This window comes from Mugil cephalus, chromosome 1, assembly GCF_022458985.1.
Source record: "Mugil cephalus isolate CIBA_MC_2020 chromosome 1, CIBA_Mcephalus_1.1, whole genome shotgun sequence".
Taxonomy (NCBI): Eukaryota; Metazoa; Chordata; class Actinopteri; order Mugiliformes; family Mugilidae; genus Mugil; species Mugil cephalus.
In genome coordinates, this window is record NC_061770.1 from 43,031,491 (window position 1) to 43,051,640 (window position 20,150).

The 20,150-nt window shown below is 41.9% G+C and overlaps 1 protein-coding gene across 2 annotated transcripts in view; it reads left to right on the forward strand.

Annotated features, from left to right (window-relative positions):
• LOC125012690 (phospholipid-transporting ATPase ABCA1-like) overlaps nucleotides 1-19,812 on the forward strand; it is a 172,047-nt gene extending 152,235 nt beyond the window's left edge. For both annotated transcript variants that reach the window (XM_047592784.1, XM_047592790.1), the window contains exons 48-50: nucleotides 537-629; nucleotides 10,470-10,713; nucleotides 17,207-19,812. In XM_047592784.1, coding sequence (XP_047448740.1) covers nucleotides 537-629; nucleotides 10,470-10,713; nucleotides 17,207-17,335 — 466 coding nt within the window. In that variant the 3' untranslated portion in view covers nucleotides 17,336-19,812. The remainder of the gene's footprint in view (nucleotides 1-536; nucleotides 630-10,469; nucleotides 10,714-17,206) is intronic.
• Nucleotides 19,813-20,150: the final 338 nt, after the last annotated feature.

Below are 20,150 nucleotides of genomic sequence, written 5' to 3' on the forward strand. Positions count from 1 at the left end.
CTCATTACATGTGTTTCCTTCGTGGAGAAATAAAAGCATTTGTTGTTGTCCCAGGCAGTGCGGCTGAGCTGCATCCAATCGTCCATGGCGTGACCAGGTGTCTGTGTTTTGTTAAGTGGCAAATTCGCCAGGTTTTACAAAGCCATAATCCTAATTGCACCATTCTTCAGAAAGGCGTCACAGGTTTTGCCTCGGCTAAAAATGGCTTGCGCTCCGGCTGAACGCTGGAAGAGGAAAAAAATGAGATAATACGAACTACAGATGGTCTAATCTGCGCCCTTTAATTACCAGATTTTTCGTCCATTTATGGTGTCAGATTAGGAATTTAAGAAAGCTCAAACTTTTAAGGAGAAAAGCTATAAAAGAATCAGCCAAGAATTGAAATCAACCTAAATTGATATGCACTTCTACTGTAGCCTTGAATGGTGCATATTTTAGCAGTTGAATGAGCAGGAATAAGATCACTGTCTGCAAAGAAAATACTCAAGCATTATGGTTGTTCATGTCAGACAATCTCCCTTTCTGTCTTTCACTAGTATGGAGGAGTGTGAAGCACTCTGCACCCGCATGGCCATCATGGTAAATGGGCGCTTCAAGTGTCTTGGGAGTATCCAGCATCTAAAGAGCAGGTAAGGGCTTTTCTTTTGCCACTAAGTACCGTGGACCAACGATGGCCAAAAAACAAAAATCAAGATAATCTTTGAGTTGAGATGAAAGAAATTCTCCTTCTCCCACTGAGGCGTTCTCTTATTAATACTGTATCTATAAATAACATAATACTTTGTGTAGTAACAATAAAAGGAATATAGAAGTATTTTTTTTCTTTTATAATTTATTGCCTCGTCTGAGAAGGACTGCATAAGGAATGCACAAAGAAGACCACAGTTTATCAGGAAGTGTGCCATGCAGCTGCTTAGCTTAGCTTTTTTTTTTTAACATTTTGGTTTCCCTTTGACTCTTAGCACACAAATATAACATACAAGAGTTATTTTGATGGTAGTTAAGTACCTGGCAAGTGGATTTTGTTCCTTTTGCCGCTGGTCAGAACCAAGTTTGCTCTTTGTTTTCAAACTTTATTTTTTCTAAGCTAACCAGCAGCGTGCTTTAACCTCATATCTACTGTACAGTTTAAAAGGGAGTATACACAGGAAGACACTGTGACCACTTGGAGAGACTCATACAGTTAATTCACAATCGAAGAGTTTCCATTCCTTTTAATGCAAGGAAACATTGTCCAGCTTGGAGTGTAGGGGGAACCAGGATAGAGCAGTGGCTTTGACATTATTTTCTTAGTTGTTTACCAAAGATTTGGGACAGGAAATGTACAAGTCAGAGCCTAAAATATCTACTATCCAGTTGTCACACCAACAAAGCAATAATGGCACTACTTGCTGGTAGAGATAGATGTTGCAGGATTTTTTTTTTTTTTTTTAAAGTCGATTAAAGTCAAGTGGACCCAGACTAGTCGTTGATGACGTCACTACTAAGCATCAATGGAATCTGCATTCTTGACTTGAACATATATGCTGTATTACATACTGTGTGCTGCAGATATGTATAGCCCGTATAAAAACAGGCTCCAACTCAGCACCATCTTTAGAACTTGCTGTTACTCCATATTTGTTGGAAGATGGGAAGATGGATCTGCATGTACAGAAGCTAAGGGTCTGATAACTTTATGATAATTTTATCTTTATTTTAAATGTTGATCTGCAGCTTCCTTCTCTCTGTCAGTCATTAGCTGACTGCTATTGAGAGAATTTGGACCGGTCCTTTGCTAGCATTAGTGGACGCCTTTTCAGTTGCATTACAGTAGTAGTTTTGTTATATTTTGGGACTTACATATTTTTCATGTCAGAGTAGAATGGGCTTCATCTTTAGTGACCTGAAGTCACCTGACCCGCTGCTGCTTTGCAGCTCGTCTACACAACCCCTAGATTCTGTCTTTCGCCGTGATCCCAGTGCCATATTTTTTCTCTCACCATCCCTGTCTCTATCGGGCAACCTTAACAGCCGTTGTACTTGTCACTTAATGCGTTTTGTTGCATCTCCACCAAAGATACCACCTACTGTTAACTCTCGAGTCCATTCTCTGATATTCATCTGACATTTCCCAAGGCCGGCACTCATGCCCAGAGCCCTGCATGTAAGAGTGAGGCCAATCCATTACCTTAGGTACAGTCTGCTGACATTATTTCCACTCCTTTGTGTGAGCTTGTAAGAGGAAGGACGTTCCACACACACACACACACACACACACACACACACACACAAGACCATGACAAGAATATGTTGTGGCAATCGCTGGGTGGAGAGAGAGATCAATACACCTGGGATGAGGGGTGGAGCAGACCATTTTTCAAGTTGTGCAGGGGATTAGGTGAAATGCCTGGAACGGCAAGGATGGGGCAACAGTGTCAAGGGTATTTCCCATCAAGAGTGTTAATGTCATATCAATGGCTCGACTTTTAGATCGGTGTCAAGAGAGAAAAAAAAAGTGGATTGTAGATGACGCTAAAAAAAGACAGAGAGTTGAGAGGGGAAGGACTAAAACGGGAGAGGGATGTACTAATCAGTCCCTCCCAGATGTTAGGGTAATTGGCAGATCCTCGGTGTCCATTACATCCTGTCGGTGGGGGCATTACAGGGTGGTGTAAATAATTTATGAACCAGACAGAAGGTATAGCGTAGGTAGTGGTGGGGGGGGGGGGTGAAGCAGCAAACAAGGGAGGCGAGCAGAGGGTTAACATATGTCCTACTTCACTCCGCGCGCTATCAGGTAAAAGGGAATCGCTCTTCACAAGACAAGCGGGCGAGAGGAAGCCAGATAAGCTTGATGTCGACACCGATTTTTGCCGCGCTTATTTTAGATCTCACACGGACGATTTACATGCCACTGAAATGCTATCGCTCGGGTTCTCGCCATGCAGTGAATAATTTCTAATTAAGCGTCCCTATCTCCTCGGCGCTCGGTGTAATTAATGTTTCATGAGGTGTGGGACCCCGTTAATGACTGAAAAGGCAATTAAGGAATGTCTGCTCTGTTTTCTTTTCTCGTCACTATCCTGCCGCATGTTTGTGCAATCCTACCCCCCCCCTCCCAACCCCCTTCCCCCCTCCCCACACCGAAGCTCCCCGGCCCCTGAAACATCCCGCATTTTGTCTGTCCATAATGCGAGAATAAAGGGACTGATTTCCACAAATGCACAAGCTGTCGTGCCACTTCACAGATGGAAGGACTTCCATCAGGCAGCGGGGGTTGAAAGAAAGGGGGGGGAGGGGGGGGGGGGGGGGCATTGCAATGGAGAAAGGTGATGCATGCCGTTGTCGCATGGTGTGAGTGGCTGACCTGCAAAGCTGGAGATGCTGCTACACCCCCCCCACAAATTCTCCATTCCTTTTTCATCACAAGCCCCTGAAAGGAGTGCGGAGTCACAGCGGGGGGCAGCTCTCACATTTTGACCCCCTATTGCTCATATGTAATACATGCTCAACCTCCCACTCACGCAGCCCTCGCTCCCCCCCATCACCTCCTCTTTCCTCACAAACCTCTCACCATATTAGGCTTATTTATTCCTCCCTCCCCTCTCCCTGCTCTCAGGTGGCGGGGGCCTCCAGCCCAGCCATCCAAGCCCTTGTTAGTGCTGCCCCCTTTAGTCCTGCACTGACCGCGTCGTTATCACGGAGACGCACTTCTCCCGCCGTAATGACCCCGCCTCTGTGCGTCAATCGAGCCCCAAAGGGCCAAAACAGCCCGTTGTAGAGGAAGATTTGGTTTGGGAGGCAGATTCTGAGCAGTGGGGCGGCCATTTTAAGGTCTCTGTTCATTCCAGTCCGCCACGACTGATAAAAACATCTTTTTTACTGGGATTGAACCCCTCGAATCAATCACGCGTCTAGGAATTTATGAAAGGCGGATGGAGATGGGGAGAAATAAATAAGTAAAAAAAAAAAAAATTGCACAAGAAGGCTGTAAATAGGGCTTTAGTATACCAGTGTGCTGGTATGAAAGCTCCCAGGTGTTAAGTAAACCCAAATGAAGTGGAGGAACCAATAAAAGCAGCTTCAAAGCTCCCCTATAATCTTGTCAGTTAGGAAGGACACCCACTAGCCGTCGCAGGATTTTCCACTGATTGATATCATTCACATCCCCACTTCGCAGAGTACCTGCAATAAGTACACCCAGGCCCGGAGTCTTATTTTCTCCTTGCTTAAAGCACGTCATGATATAAAAGTGGGGTGTAAAGTGCCTTTAATGCATTAAGGTAATGCTTTGGTGGCACTGGAGAGTTTTTTTACAAGAGCGCAGTCTAAAAGTTTGGATCAATCCCCCTGAAGTTGACGCGGAGGAGTCCAATAAACTCCTTCCCACTCGCTCCGCGTCAGCTCTGCAGGTGTGCCATTAACTAAATAGTTTACGGCTTTTAAGTGCGGAGATGGATGACAAAATAATTCTCTTTACGGGCTTTACAATGCATCAACAACGTAGGTGTAATTAAGGCTGCTAGAGCACTGACAGACGCAGATGGTGCACCGTATACGTACCGTACACATCTGAGAGGCGTCCGCGTTCAAAATATACAACATCTTCAGCCTTGATACTGGGAACATAAATTTGACTTATTTCTCGTTGCTTATTTCTGTGCTTTCAAGCAAACGAAGCATCTGCATTAGATCGTTCAAGGTCTGCTGAAATTATTATGTATTTCTCTGTATTTTATTAGGTCCATGTTGAACCTGGCATAGTTGACAGCCCTGTAGTAATACATTTTACAGCCCAAATGATGGCCTTCCTATGAGATTACTTTTAAAACTGAGTGGTGCATGCCAACACACTGTAAATATCCCCTAACATATCTACCGACAGGCACTTATCAATAAAAGGCATCACTGGGATGGATTAAATAAAAAAAACTAAAGTAGAACTAGAAGTTCGATCTGTCCTTACTAAAAGTGCATACAGTCAGTTGTCAATTATAAACTTAAAGGTGCAATTCTTGGCTGACCACATGTAAAAAAATAACTTATAGCTCCTTTTATGTATTCCTTTTGCCAAACGTTCTTAGTTTTGGAAGCACACAACCCACATGAGCCGGTTTTCAGGTCTTATTTTAGATATGAGCGTACGGCAGCGCATCCATCATGTGCTCCATTAGCGCACAAACAAGAATACATATTTGCACATAACACCACGGGTGGCTTCACGCACACTTCTACCAGCGGTTTCACACTAGTACGCTGATTTATTAGCTGCTGGCATGATTCGCCAAGTGTGCAGCAATATGCAAGCGAAAGGCAGGGGAAAATAATGTTAGTAAGCAAATCTACTTGTAAAAATTCACATTTTGGGGTGGAAAAAAAAATGGCTGTATTTTACGAGAAAGCAGTCAACACTGTTGGGTTTTGTTTTGTTAGCGTCGTAGCCAAAAGCCTCGTGTTTTCGGCGGATCCGTCTTGAGAGAATTGGGCACAGATATTCAGCACTGATTCGGGAATTCATATGTGCATCTTTACCATTTTGCAAAAGTAAATGGAGGGAGACGACTTCTCATCCATCCACCAGGCAGTCCTCACATTGCCCTGAGAACTCTGCCTTGGGCTCTTTTAGATCCTCTTCCAGGAACCTAAGGCTTTTTTTTTTATTCTTTTTGATGACTTCCTCCTTGATCAGACCCCCCAAACCACACTGTGACCTCTTGCCCCGCGCCCCCCCCCCTTCTGTGGACACAAACACAAGGTTTGGCAGTGGTGAGGGTGACCTTTCCAGGCTCCCTCAGATAAAGGAAGGCAGCCGAATTATTTTCTGCCTGTCATGCCCTTATCTGTGTCTGGCTGGTTGTTTGTTTTAAATTACATGGAAGAACGACTTTCCACTGGACCAGTACCGAGGAGAGGTTTGAGGCTAAATAATGAAAATGAAGAAGAGAGGAGCGCGCCTCAGACACCACAGAGGCTCGGCCTCGCTGTGCCGAGCCGCTGTATCACATCTGTAATGTGAAATATTCTGAAAGGATTAGTGGCGACAATGTGCTGCAGTCATGGCTGCGAATATAATACACTCGCTGTATTCTCTCTGCATCCTGGCCCAAGTTGCCAAGATCTTGCTATTTAAATTAATTGTTCAAACATGTGGTCCTGTTGTTAGGATCGTGCCCAACAGTTCACACTCCATTTGCTGATACCCAAGCTAACCTTCTCCTGCTCGGTTTATTTGAGGGGAGCTAAGAAGAACAGTGTATCAGAGATGAAAGAAGTTGTTTTCTTGTGAATACAGAAGCAGAGTAAAAAGGAGGAATATGAAGGAAAGATATTTTTCCCAAAGCGCTGTCTGAAGCTCGCGCGTTGCTGCGGAAAGAAAGGAAATAAAAGTAAGGCAGGCAGGGAGTTGGAATGAGGGGAAGCTAATTGATAAGCCCTTTTCCTGTCACTGACAAGCAGCAATTCATTACCTCAAACTTGCCAAACCCGTTCACCGCAGTGCTTCCTCGCCTTATTGGAATTTTTTGTGAAAATGTTTGTGCATCTCAGCTGAGCTTGACAGTCCTTGGACAAAGGATATTTCCTGAGCTGCCAGCTATAATAAACACAGAGATTATGGTCATAGGCATGATTGGATGATGAATTAAGCTTGATGTGTGTGGACAGCTGGGATGTTGACAGGAGTGGGGTCTGATTACAATCTGTGCAGTCTGTAGCATCTTATAAAAATCATCAAATATTATGTGGCTTTATATGGCGGAAGATGTGTTCTGGCTGTAGGAAATATAAAATGATTTTATGTGTGTATTGTATCTTAACGCTTCATGCAGCTTTACACAGATCTCATTTGCCATGTTTCATTGCATCGTAGCTTGGCGCACAGAAATTGACCGTAGCCGGTATAAAATATCAACCACACATCTCCACTTCCTTCCATTGGTAAAACTGAAGCTAGATTTACTGGGATACAGGCGCCCCAACCCAGTGAGTCTGCATTCAGAGTCTGGGCAGTACTGTCTGATTGTGGAGCAGCGAGGAGCTGCGATATCGATGACCTGCCCACACTTCCTCATTCATTTGATTAATACTGCGTTCTCCTCTACCTCTGCCGGTTACACAGTAATGTTAGGTTATACAGTACACTTATTTATTTATTTTTTCTTGGTCCTATGGGACCGTTTCACAGATAGGTTGGCATGGCAACTGGTAGTCATAATGATGTCACATCCTGTTTCTACTAACTAACTAAAATGGCAGAAACCATCCTTGATGGTTTTTAATTTGACTTGTTACTTTAGTGTTTTAGTTTGTCCCAAGTCCCGTCCACTAACATGGAGGAGGTGGAGCTTACGACCTATACTAAAGCCAGACACCAGGGGGAGCTCTACTTGCTTTGGCTTCACTTTTTAAGATCCACAATTTTATGTACAGTCTAGCAAGATGTCAAGAGAACAATGAATGCTAATAATATTTGTCAAATTGTAGCAATGACAGGTAAGAAAACTTTGACAATGCAGTGTTGGAAGTTACCAGTTGAACTAATCTCAACCTTGAGAAAAAGTTACTCGGGCCGTGTCCAACGGGAGAAACTGTTGCAGTTGACTGACATATGAGGAAACACAGAGTTCCCCACAACATTTTTTGAATGGTAACTTTATCCACAATTTTGGTTCCTACCACCAAATTGTCCATGTTGACAGCCGGCTTGGAGCGTTGGATGAACCCAAACAGAGCTCATGGTGTATACGGACTTTTTTCTTTTCAAGTATAGAGTTGCGAGGCCAAAAAAAACTCTATCCCTACACAAGCAGCATGTTAATGTTCAGCTTGTATCATTTAGGCAACCAGAGCCTAGTAACCAACTGTTACAACACACAAGAAAACAAAAACATTTTCAAAAACGCAATTTAGGACTTTTGTCCTATTCACCAACAGTCACTGCTGAGTGAATGTGCCTTTAAATGTCTACAGCGGTTTTATTGATAACACTAATCCTGCAATACCAGTGTTATTATGTTGTGTGTCATGTCTGGCTTTATCACAGTCCACAATAGGAACCTCTAAAGAAGCACAGCGCAATGATCCCACACTGTTTGTATTCATTCTTTGTTTCGCAGTAGAGGCTATAAATAATTTAACCGTTCTGCATCCAGAGGACTCCCGTCACAGCTCAGGATTCCTTTGTACCTTTACAAAGAGCCAATTTGGGATCAAAACATCCAAAGGATGTTTGAGATAGATTCACAGTTACAGCCTGTTGACCTGACCCCTGTAAATGTGCTAATAAATAGTATGAAACGCTCCTTTTTTAAAAAAAACATTTTACATTAAACATAGTCAAATGAAAATGCAGCAACAAAACTGTATTTCGTAGCAGGCTGGAGCAGGGTGGAATCCTGTGTGATTGAAACGGTTGAAGGGTTGTCCATGCTCTAACATGCTGATACTTGTGGGCCACCCATAGCAGTATCCACATGATGTGTGCTACATAATATGTTTTAGAGTTTCATGGGGATGCTTTTGATCCCCCGCGGTGTACATCCCCCGAGGAGATCACAGTGCAGGCGCAGCTCTCAGATCCTCCCTGTTGGATGGAGGCTGATGTTGCGGATGGACAGTATCCTACCTGGTCTATAGCATCACAATATGTGCATTAACCTTGTCCTTGCTCCACACTGTCTACATTCTGTTTGTGCTTTTCCTGTATTTGTGTGTCTTTTATCTTTTTATTCCTGTTGCTGTGGCTTAGGCCAGGCTTCCTTATTTCCTCATTTCAGTTGAAGATACTGTGGCAGAGGGAAGATGCTATAGGGACTGTTTTAGCTGATTGTACTGTACTGTAGCAGATTTACATCAGACTTCAGAACTTGTCCAATCACGATGTAAGAAAATTCCAGTCAAACAGAGTTCAGACCTGCCATCCATTGTGCCCAACACTCATGCATTCTTAATGTAAAAAAATGTATTTCACTATCTGTAACATTACAGTTTGCCTGCACTGTGACTTCAGCTTGAAACAGACATGTTTTAACGAAAGGGACTCTGCTACCCATGGGGACTTCCGTTGTCACTTCCTCCCTCGCTCCCTTTGGGATAACGTAGGCCTGCAGTTTACTCACCATGTCTCTAATTGCCACTAAGGGAGCCTCTGACTCACGTTGCACGTTGCTCAGCGCTAGCCACAATGGACCTTTCCACAAGTAAATCCAACATTAGGGAATTAATTAGGCAGAAAACAATGGGTCATAAGAGTGCTAATGACAGAATAACAAGGCTCAGAGTTTTATTTGGTGCTCACCAGACATAGCACATATTCAAGAACAGGCAGAATGCTAATTAGCTTCCGAGCTAGTGACAATGCTTTGTGTTGAGGATATTGTTCACGTTGTAAAGCTGGACCAGCGGTGCATTTTGACATGTTTTCCAAAGTGGTTACTGATCAATGGAGCCCGCACTTTACTGTACGCTACTTACTCTGCATTACCTCACATATTTCTTTATTTAGTTGTTTGCCTGTGTATGTATTGCCATTTCAAAGAAACAAAATGGGCTAGAACATTAACAACTGGTCAGTTATTGTTAGCATTCGTCACCATTTGCCTCCATTTTGGTCTCCACCACTTTCGAAAACAAATGTCTGTCTTTTTAGCAGTTTAATGCTCGAGTGTGTTCTCCAGCTAGTGGCTAATCCCTTTTGCCTGTCATTTGCAGCTGGAGTACAGTGATACCTAGAGTTCATTAAGTTTATCGTAGTTTATTTGCTGAAAATGCTTCTGAGAGCAGTGAGACTGAACCAAAAAAGTAGTAGTAAAGATAAACCAGCTAGCTAAAACATGCTGAAAATACTAAGAGAACCTGTGCTGGGAATTCCCTTTGATATTGCAAATAACTCACCTTTAAACCTAAACCATCCATGTGTTGTTGCTCTCTGGCAGCATGAGGTTTTTGATATTTCATTGTCCTGTGTGAGCCTTTTCAGCCCAGTGGAGGCTTTTAAAATAATATGCACTCTTGTCTAAAAGCAATTTCTGTCTCGTCTTTTTGGGGCTGTTTTCTAGCTTCACCATAATTGATGCTTTCTTTTTACATTTGATGCAGATGATTGTGTTGATCCCTGCTTTCATTCGGACTACAAGAGTTGATTCATAAACTGGCAATTTATAGTTGTGTTGTTGACGTGGAGCTGCCTCTGCTCTCAGCTGTGTGTGACTCACCTGCTCCTCCAGCTCACCACATCCAGGAAGCTTGAAATGACTGGGGAAATATGAGAGCAATTACATTTTGAATATATTTCTTGATATTTCCACTGTTTCTTGCACTCCTTGTTTTTTTTCCGGTACACCACCCCCATTATGCATCACACCATGATATGACCACAGGAGAAAAAAGGAGTTCATTATTTCCATCACCAGTCGTGAGCAGTTTGACAGTGCGGTGGGCTTGTTTCCAGTTCTTTTTTTCTTGTCATCAATTGCTTCTCTCTCTTTTAGGTTTGGTGATGGCTACACTGTGATTGTGAGGGTTGGTGGTTCTCCTCCTGAACTGAAGCGAGTTGAGGACTTTGTCCAGGAGACCTTTCCAGGCAGCGTTCTCAAGGAGAAGCATCACAACACTCTGCAATATCAACTCCCGTACACGCAGGGAGCTTTGGCCAACATCTTCAGACAGTTCACCAGTCATCAGCAGATGCTGGGCGTGGAGGACTACTCCGTGTCCCAAACTACGCTGGATCAGGTGAGGCCATAAAAACGGGATATATGTTCCAACCTAAACCATATTGGGTCTTAAGGCTCATACGTAGCCAACAGCGGTGTCAGCCATTTACACTTACACTGTTGTCTACAGTTTGGATCGCTCTGTAATAATGGCTCCCAAACACTGGTTGGCGCCGTGTCTTTTTTTGCCAGTTGGGTTCATTTTTGTTTCTACTTCCTGTTTAACTTTCAATAACAGCGACTGAAACTTTCGCCGAAAGTCTGTATCACCAAACCTCCTCAGTTAACCTTAACGATTCCTCATTGATTCAAAACAATCAATTTGAAAATTGCGTAGATGGTGAAGCAGCTGAAAACTCAAGAGCGGAAACAATGTACTACCCAGCGGACCAATCACAGCTCTTGCGCTCTGCGTTGCCATGGCGTGTAGTTACATTTCTGGGGAGGTGCGCGTCGCCGTAGTCTTGTGTCAACTCAACGCAGAAGTATAAAGCGTTTATTACCAAACCTAGGGAAAGCTGTTTGAGTTATACAAGAGCATTGTTTAAAAAGATTATGGCCGAACTAAGCTGAGCTGTTGAGTCTGCCCGTTATCTCCGATAATGACCAGACCAGGGTCTTTATTTGCTTTAAGGTAAAAGAACTTCACTTGCATCAGGTTACAATATAAAGCAAATATAATGATCACAATTTGTAATACTTTACATTTAAATAATTATCCTTACAAAAATGAAAGTTCTTAAGAGAAATGCTGTCTGCTGTTTAGTCCTGGGTCTCAATGTTGTCTTTTCTAAAACAGTGGACAAATTGCAGTTATTTCCATTGAATCGCAGTCTGTATTATTCTATATTACTCTATATCGTTTTTGCACTTTGCAAATTCAAGCCCTAGGCCGCATTAGACCCTGACTTGTGTGTTTGACACGTGTAGACAAGTTCAGATCCTTGTTCTAGCGTTTCAGTGGATGCAAAGCATCATCGCTTAACACTACATTTATTGTGAAACCGTTGCAGGAATACAAACAGCCGCATGAGATTAAAGGATGACAAAGCAGAGGCCTATACTAGTGTAGTTATCCAGAATAATACAGTGTTAATCTTTGAATTATTAAACTGAAGCAGTCGTAACTGACATCATGCTTAACTGATATTTCAGGCAACACAAATTTATCCCTTATTTAATTCAGCCTGTATGTGTTTTTTTTCCTCACCTCGTCTATGACTACGTTTTGATTTGAAGAAATACTCTACGTTCATGATAGTCACCTGTCAACTGTGAAATATGTGAAAGGATGATAGCACACCATATACTCATACAGTCAGGGTACTATATTGTACATTTTTGAGACACAATTACTCCTCCTTGACTGTTTATCAGTTTTGTTTAGCTCAACTCATATGACCCTGAAGACACATGAATTTATTTATTCGTTTATCCATTCATCACCTGCAGGAATGTTGTTTCTTTTGTCTAATTCTACCACCGTACTGTGACTGTGTGGAGTGGCAGCCCAGTTTAATGGATCATTAGGCCATCAGTCAATGCATTCAACAGTTTTCTCATTTAATGCAAGTCTGCTCAGTACAGGCTGAGATTTAAAGATCTATCATTGTCTGCACATTGCTGTCTGCCGTTTAGGCTGTCAGGCTGACCAATGAGGACCATGCTGAGTTTGTACTGCCAAGACAGTTCACCCGCCAGCTCAGCTATCGATCACATATCTACGCTGAAAAATACAAAGCTCCCGCAATACCTGTTGTGTTGTTTCTGTTTTGTTATATTTTATCCCAAATACACTAGCTAGCCCCCCTGAATGGTGAGATAAGCTGAGAACTGCGTGTTGTGCGCTGGCTTCACATTGTGTTGTCCAAGCAGCCCCAGGGATCTGATGCAATCAGGCACTCGGTGGCGAGTACGAGTGTGTCTGCTCTCGCAAACCCATCATTAGCTCAGCAGCAGATGACCAGGTGGGAGGTGAGGATGACCTCCGAGGTCCCCGAAAAGGTCATAACTCGACTCTAGCACGGGGGGATAAAGAGCCTCTTGTTCGATTTAACAAAAAAAAAAAAAAAAAAAAAACGATAATAATAAAAAATAAAACAATAAAAAACGGAAAGAGAAAGTTATGATGTGAGTTGTTTGTGCACCACAAGTAAACAAGTAAACTATGGTATATATAGAATACTATAAGTTGGATAACCAGAAATATTTAAGTTGAATAAACCCTCATGGGAACAATTTAACTTTTTTAACAGAAATCTCTTTGAACTTCACGGATCACTGGTGTTCAGTCTCACCGTAACTTTCAACCTTGTATAATTTCAGCTTTAACTTTCGTGTCATCTTGCCCCACATTCTCCACTGGTCAATATTTACCAGATCAGAGGCAGTAAATAAATCATACTTGGACCGGGAGGTCAGCAGCATTAAAACGCAGAGAGGGGAGTGCGGGAGAACCTGCGTAGACCCAGACAGTCACCTTTCAGCCGGTGATTTATAGACACGAGCCTTGACCTATAGTAGAACACCCAACTGGCACCGCAATTAATATTGATCCGCACAGCCTGCAGCTCAGGGGTTAATTCTGATGGCGCAGGCAGCCCAGAGCAGATTTGAAAGGAAAATGTGACTCTCTAAAGTGTCGGGGTCGTCTAGAGGCGGGTTGTAAAGTCTTTGTTGAGTTGTGTGAGAATTATGATCTAGACCAGGGGTGGGCAAACTTTTTGACTTGTGGGCCACAGAGGGTTCTACTATTTGACAGAAGGGCCGGACCAGGAGCAGATGGATGGAGTGTTTTGGTTATTCACCTCATAAGAGAAAAAATAACATGGGATATGTAGAAAACGTGCTTTAATTACAATAGAAAATTAACAAAAGTTTAAAAAAAAAATTACAACAAAATATCTCTTCCAAGTCCCACAGTATTTCTTACTGAAATGACTCTTAAAACACTGAAAATTCAATCAACAAAATACTTTTTTTTTTTTTTTAATTACTTACAGGTACCATTTTGAAACATTTGAAGTTTTGATATCCTTCAGGACAATATCATCAGACTAGATTCTAGACTGTCACCAACAACTGATGAACCCTTACTGTTTTGACCCACTATTGAGAATCTTGCATGTAGATCAAGTCCATTTCCTGCTGGATTTCCCAACATAATAAAGTGACAGTATGCGTAAAGCTTCATTTGTTCTCTGCAGGTAGCATAGGCTGGTGGATTGGTGTTCTCTAGCGACCATGCTAGTCATCTGTTAAAGTTTCTCTGTGCGCTTCAAACAGCGACTGGAGTCGTTCATATTGGACTTGCAGTTAATAAATGCTGAACAAAAAGAGGGAAGTAGATGGCGTTTAGGAGGCAGAAGGAGGGTGAATTGTCTGTCCACTCAAGAGAAGTGGACGTTTTTCTGCACGATCGCAGCTCTTACAGCCTCTGACGCCACAATGTGTCATTACATTTTTGGGTGCAGCCAAATCTTGCAGGTTTGAATTGTACCTTGTAAAACTTTGATCATAGCTAATAACCCACACATACTGATGCGCATTATTCCCCAGCATTCTTTAATATTTATTAAGAGTGGTTATAAAACTGTGATTTAAGATCTTCAGATTTAAGTCTTGTGCGTGAACGAGTGGATGCACTGTCGGTAAAAAGCCGTTTTACATTCTGCAAGGGCTCCTTTGATACATCGCAGAGGTTAATTGGGTGATATACCTCCTTCCCGTCCTGTGTTCTGCCTCGACGGGCGCCAAATAAACACCCAAACGCACCCTCTGTAATGTAATTAACGTCTGTGTCCATCTGTTATTAAGAAAATGCCACTCAGCAGCGCCGGTGCATGACGCTCGGGGTCATGAATGGATGGCTGGCAAAACGCAGGAAGAGATACAATCGCACAACAAAGCGCGGGACGTATTTACCATGGCTCTCTCGCCATTAAAGCTCTTTTTTTTATTGTCATGCTTGCAGTGTTACAAGAAGTTAAATACAAACAGTGTACAACGCTGCACAGGCTGGACTATGAATATGAAATGGCGTGCATGCCTCAGCACATCGAGCCAGCTTCATCCAGTGGCAGGGTCAGAGGCTGAGGAAGATGGGCGGAGGACGTATTTGTTGCTCCTGTCACTCTTATCCTCTGACTCATCCTCTCTTGATAAGATGCCTTGACAACTTTGACCTTGGTGCACATTGCTGACATCACACACGCACACAGCGGTATGCTCCAGCCTCGGGCGTTCTGCAGGCATAGCTTGCTCTTTGGTTATAAGGTAGTGTGTTGTGTTGCTGTTTCCTCTCCCAGCTAGCCGTCAGCTCCGCGTGTTTACACCGAACGGCGTCCAGCTCTGGACGCGGATTTAATGGTTTGATTAAAAACCTTTGCTTTAGTCTTGGGAAACAAAGGAAATGACGTAAACAGAGTAATTTTGGTAGAGAAAAACTGAGAAATTAATATCTACAATAATGTCATAGGACTTTGAAGTGATTACAACCTTAATCTGAGACCAACAACACTTAGATCTGTGCACTCAATGTGCTGAACATGCTTGAATTAATATAATCTTATTTTGTGTTAAAATATTTGGGACCATAGTTTCTTTAAACTGACCCTAATCCTAAAGTTTACAAGAAATCACCCTCTGGAAATACAAATAACTAAACTTGAACTTCTGTTTGGGTGGAAAAGACACCAATGTATTGTTCAGATGTCAAACTTTTCAAACTTATCCTTTAATTAGCTGCCTTCTGTCCACATTTTCATTAGATACTTTCCATCATGGCAGAGTATTTACACTGTAAATATCCACATGTTTCTTCAGAGCCTATGGGAGTTGACTTCTGGTTTCTGGTTTCTGGTTTCATGTCTCCAGTGTCCCGCTAATGCTCACACAGCTGATCAAAACTAGCCTGGGGAAAAAAGCTAGTTGAACGCCGTGTCATTTATTTTTTTTATTAAAAAAATTATTAGCTCAGGTCCAACTTGTGCCGTGCCACAACAATTCACAGAACCTGAAAAGTTTATCGGAAACCGCTTGTTTTTGGCACCGGTAACCACCAGCAATGCCGACCAAAAGCTAGCGTGGCTCGCGGCTTTAAAACTAAAACATCCTCAGAAGAGAGTGTGCGTTTGCTCCAAATCGCTTGGTTGACAAACATCCCACAGAACTGCACATCAATCCAGAGAATTCACCCTAAAATGATTCACGGTACTGACTCAGACAAGCTTAAATGTAGAAATGACCCAAATGGATGGACATTAATGTCATAAATGGCATTTTTTTTTGTAATTTCTACTTCTGGTCCAATATTGTTCTCTACAATGTCAATGTAGCTGATGTCCGGCCGTAGCTTCAAGCCATCTTACCATGACGAATGAGGCAGTGTCACAGAACTATGCCCACAACTTTTAAAAAATATCCCTATTATCAATCCACCCATGATTCTGGCCATTTCTGTGCTATCCGTAGCTAAAAGCTGGCGTTTACCACAATGTTGACATCTCCTGAAACCATGGAAACGCAGCAAAAACCAGCTTCCGCTGTGAATCACTGGTAACATTCACAATTCAGGAAATAGGTGGATATATAAATATATATCCCCTTTGCTCAGTAATGGACTTTACTAATGCTAATAAAAACCTCATTAACATTAAGTGATAAGGTTTGAGATTCCGTTCTTCGGTTAATTAAAAGCAGAAGCTTCAAAGCCTCACTTGATAGATTTTGTGCTACTTCGTCTTCATCATCTGAGCTTCACCAAAACAAAACAGGATTGTTTTTAAGGCTGATAGAATATTGATGTCTCTTTGTGTGCGTTTACGCCTTGTTGAATGTGTTCATTTGCTGTTTATTTGTTTGAGAAGATTTTAGTTAATGTGGGGCTGTGAGTGGTGTGGGATTGAATTGGTCTGGATGACTTCTTATTCATATATTTTCTACGGGGATTTTAAATGCAGCCTAGTAATTCACATGCCCCCTTTATACTCACATTGGCAATGAAAATCATTTAATGAAAAAGCAATGCTCTTATCAGTTTATATGTACCTCTTTTCCTGTAGGGTAAAAGTTGTGTGTGTGTACCACTAATGCTAAGAGAATGAAAAGCCCGCAGTGATGTTTACTGCACAATGAAATACACACTGCTTTTTATGAATGCCATAGGATTGATTTTGTCTGACATTAAATGGGCATCACAGAGAGAAGAATGATTGTTTTATTCTCTTTCCCAGCTGGTCAAAGATGTCAAACTGACATTCACTGTGTGAGTCGAGACTCTTACTTGATGCCTCATAGCCCTTGTCTGGCAACATATTCACATGCACCCCGTCGCCTGCACTGTTATTTCAGTTCGTTTTAAGGCAGAGGCTGGAGGAGGAGGGCAAAGAAAAATGAGCAGGGAGATGTCCACGGGCCCTTCAGCGCTGTGTGTGTGTGTCTCTCTGTGTGTTAGAAGGTTTTTAATCTCGCCTTTGCCTTCAAGTATCTTCTTCTCCTCATTCATTTTCCAGGTCTTTGTGAATTTTGCAAGGCACCAACAAGGAGAGGAGGACGCCGGGGCCTACGACAACCCAGTGGACACGTCGGATGAACTGCCAGTGGAGTCCATGAAGACTTTTCAAGTAGCAGAAAAGGTGTAATACCTCGAGGAAAAGAATAACACGTTGCACTTTCAGTGGCCCAGCAGTTTTTCTTTAAACAAGTCTGAATGAGATGCGCCGCGGAAACAATGCTTTTTTTCTTTAGCCCTTGCAGTCCACGCTTAACCATCTCAACGTGTAATTTAAATCAGTGAAAATTTCAGAATTGGAGTATAAAGGTTTTAAACACCACAAAGACCCTAAATCCCTGGGATTTCTCAAATTGATTGTTCTGATACAAGAAAGAATAGGACGGGGTCACTGCAGTAGAATCAAGAAGAATTAGCTAAATCAACTAAATCAGTGACAGAAATGATTTGATAGCAGCTGATTTCTGCATTGTGTTTATGAGATGATGTCTTTCACAAAGGATAAAGAAGAGAAACGAGACCAGGGCAGGTTTATTTATGTACTGCTGGCCATAGTATACCTCAGTGAAGCCAAAACTTATCTTTTTTCTTTTGTAATGATGATGATGATGAACTCTGTTTTGTTCCAATACCAATGATTGGTATTGACTTATTGTTGCTAAAGCCGGCTTGATCAGGTCATTAATGTCTCAACAAATATTGAATCTCTAAGGCTGTCATTTATTAACATATCAAAAAACCCCTGGAAGTGCCCATTGTAAGGATCTTTTCTCAAGTCAAATACCAAAAGATGTTAACCAACCGTTTGCACTTACGCTTGCTGACAGACACTCCGTAGGTTGTTACTGAGCAAAAAGTGATTAATAACAACTCTGCCAGATGTGTTGGCTTTGAGCGTCTGAATGTGTTTCCAATTAGCTGTAGATGGTGTTCGGTGACAGACACCGAGGTTAGAGCAGTGGGACGAGGCAGAGTCAACTAGCTGTCAAATATCTTAGAAGAAAAGCCGCACACAAACCACACACGACTGACAAATGCTAAGCTTCCGGTCACTATCCAGAGCCTTTCCGAATGAATGAGTGCAGCCGTATCAGTAACAATACTCTGAGAACTACTAATGAATGTATGAGCTGAAACATATTTATATTTTATGAGATTTTTTAATGCGTTGCCTTTTTTAATTGTATCAGTGACTTTCTTTTCCTGATCTTAGTCATAGGACGTGCTGGTATTAGCCCTGGTGTCCACAGAAAATAGCGCTAAAGTGATTCCATTTTGTCACAATGTGCCTTTCAAATATCCAGTTGTAATCATTGCAACATGCGTAGCTACGTGTTTTGTTTGCACTAGAGAGCTATGTGTTGTTTTACATTTTACTGAAATTGACTGTTTGCTAAACTCCATCCTTCTTACTGTAGCTTCTTTCCTAGCTTATTTTCAACATTGACTTAACATTGACAGCACTGGCAGATTTAGCCCAACCACTGTCTTTTGAAACATGTAATTCTTGATGTCTGGCAGATGTGTTATTCTACGTCTGTCGCTAGCAGATTTGATCAGCTTTAGCTAGCTTGCTTGCTACGCTCATGTTAGCTCCGGGTGTTTGTTGAAAACTTGATGACTTTTGTTTACAACTGATTTGTTTCAAAGCAAAAAAAAAAAAAAGAATATCTAGATTCCCTAAATAGTTGACATTGTGTAGTAGTGGTAATAATAGTCCTAGTGATGTCATTGTCATAACACAAAATAGCCCTTTTTGTTGACTTAGTTTATATGGTTTAAACTACAAGACAATAACTGTAAATGTCTCAGATCCTAAGACGCTTAATGCTCGCATATACTCCAGTGGGGAAATATTAGTTCACATAGTCACTTCACTAATTCTAATCCTACACGCTAATGTAGCATGTTAACGATGTGCTTTTTAGCCTGGGAGGGGACAGCTTTAAACTAGCTAGCCAGGCATGCTAACGTTCTCAGTATACTCTTAAGAGCATAAAAATTTAATCCTTTCAAATATTGAACCAAATGAAAATCCCAGACCTTTACACACGTAAAGCTTGAAGGATCTGTTCCAAAGATGGACAGTTTGGGGGAGGGGTTTAGCAAATGGTCAACTATAGAGCAAACACAGCAACCAAAATGTAGAAATAGGCTTAATATCTATGCGAACGAAATTATGCCAGCTATAAAAAATTGTTTCTATTGATTATTATTTTTGAATTAATGTACAAATCTGGCATCTTCAGGTCTTTGCAGAAAATCGAACTCAGGAGTTTTTAGAGTTTTTACAGTTATTTCAAGCACCATGTCGATTGTTTTGTTCCATTTGCATTCTGTACTGTACAACATTAGATGCACAAGTCATACATTCTTGTACTGTGCTGTTTACATGACTATGCACTTTTTTTTGTTGTTGTTGTTTGAAATATAAATAATTCCCCGATTCACTCCTCACTGGCACTCCTCTGGTTTACTCTCGAGATCATTTGTATGCTGTGCTCATATGACTATCATGCCTGCTGCAAAGAATAATGAATCCTATTTGTACTGAACATTGCTTTATGCCAAGACAAGTGATTAAACATTTGTACAATTGTAATGCTACACTGACTTGGTGTTTGTACGCTGCTGTCCAATGAATCATCGGTGTGAAAGCCTCTTTAGTTCAACTTCCTACGTGTTGTTGTTCTGCGGTCTCGTCCTTCCTTCCGCTGTTTTGTTCACGAAAATTTGTCGAGCCTCTCGTGTGTTCATCTCTTTAAGTGAGTCCGCGGGTTGCCAGGATACCGACTACACCACGATAGGTAAGACCTTGTATTTTACATATCTCTGTGTGGCGAATCAAACAGATATTTCGTCAATCATATGAGAAAGAATTTTCCTCTCCCTGTATGTGTGTGGCTCCTGTTTATTTATTTTACTTTTTTTGAGACAGCTCAAGG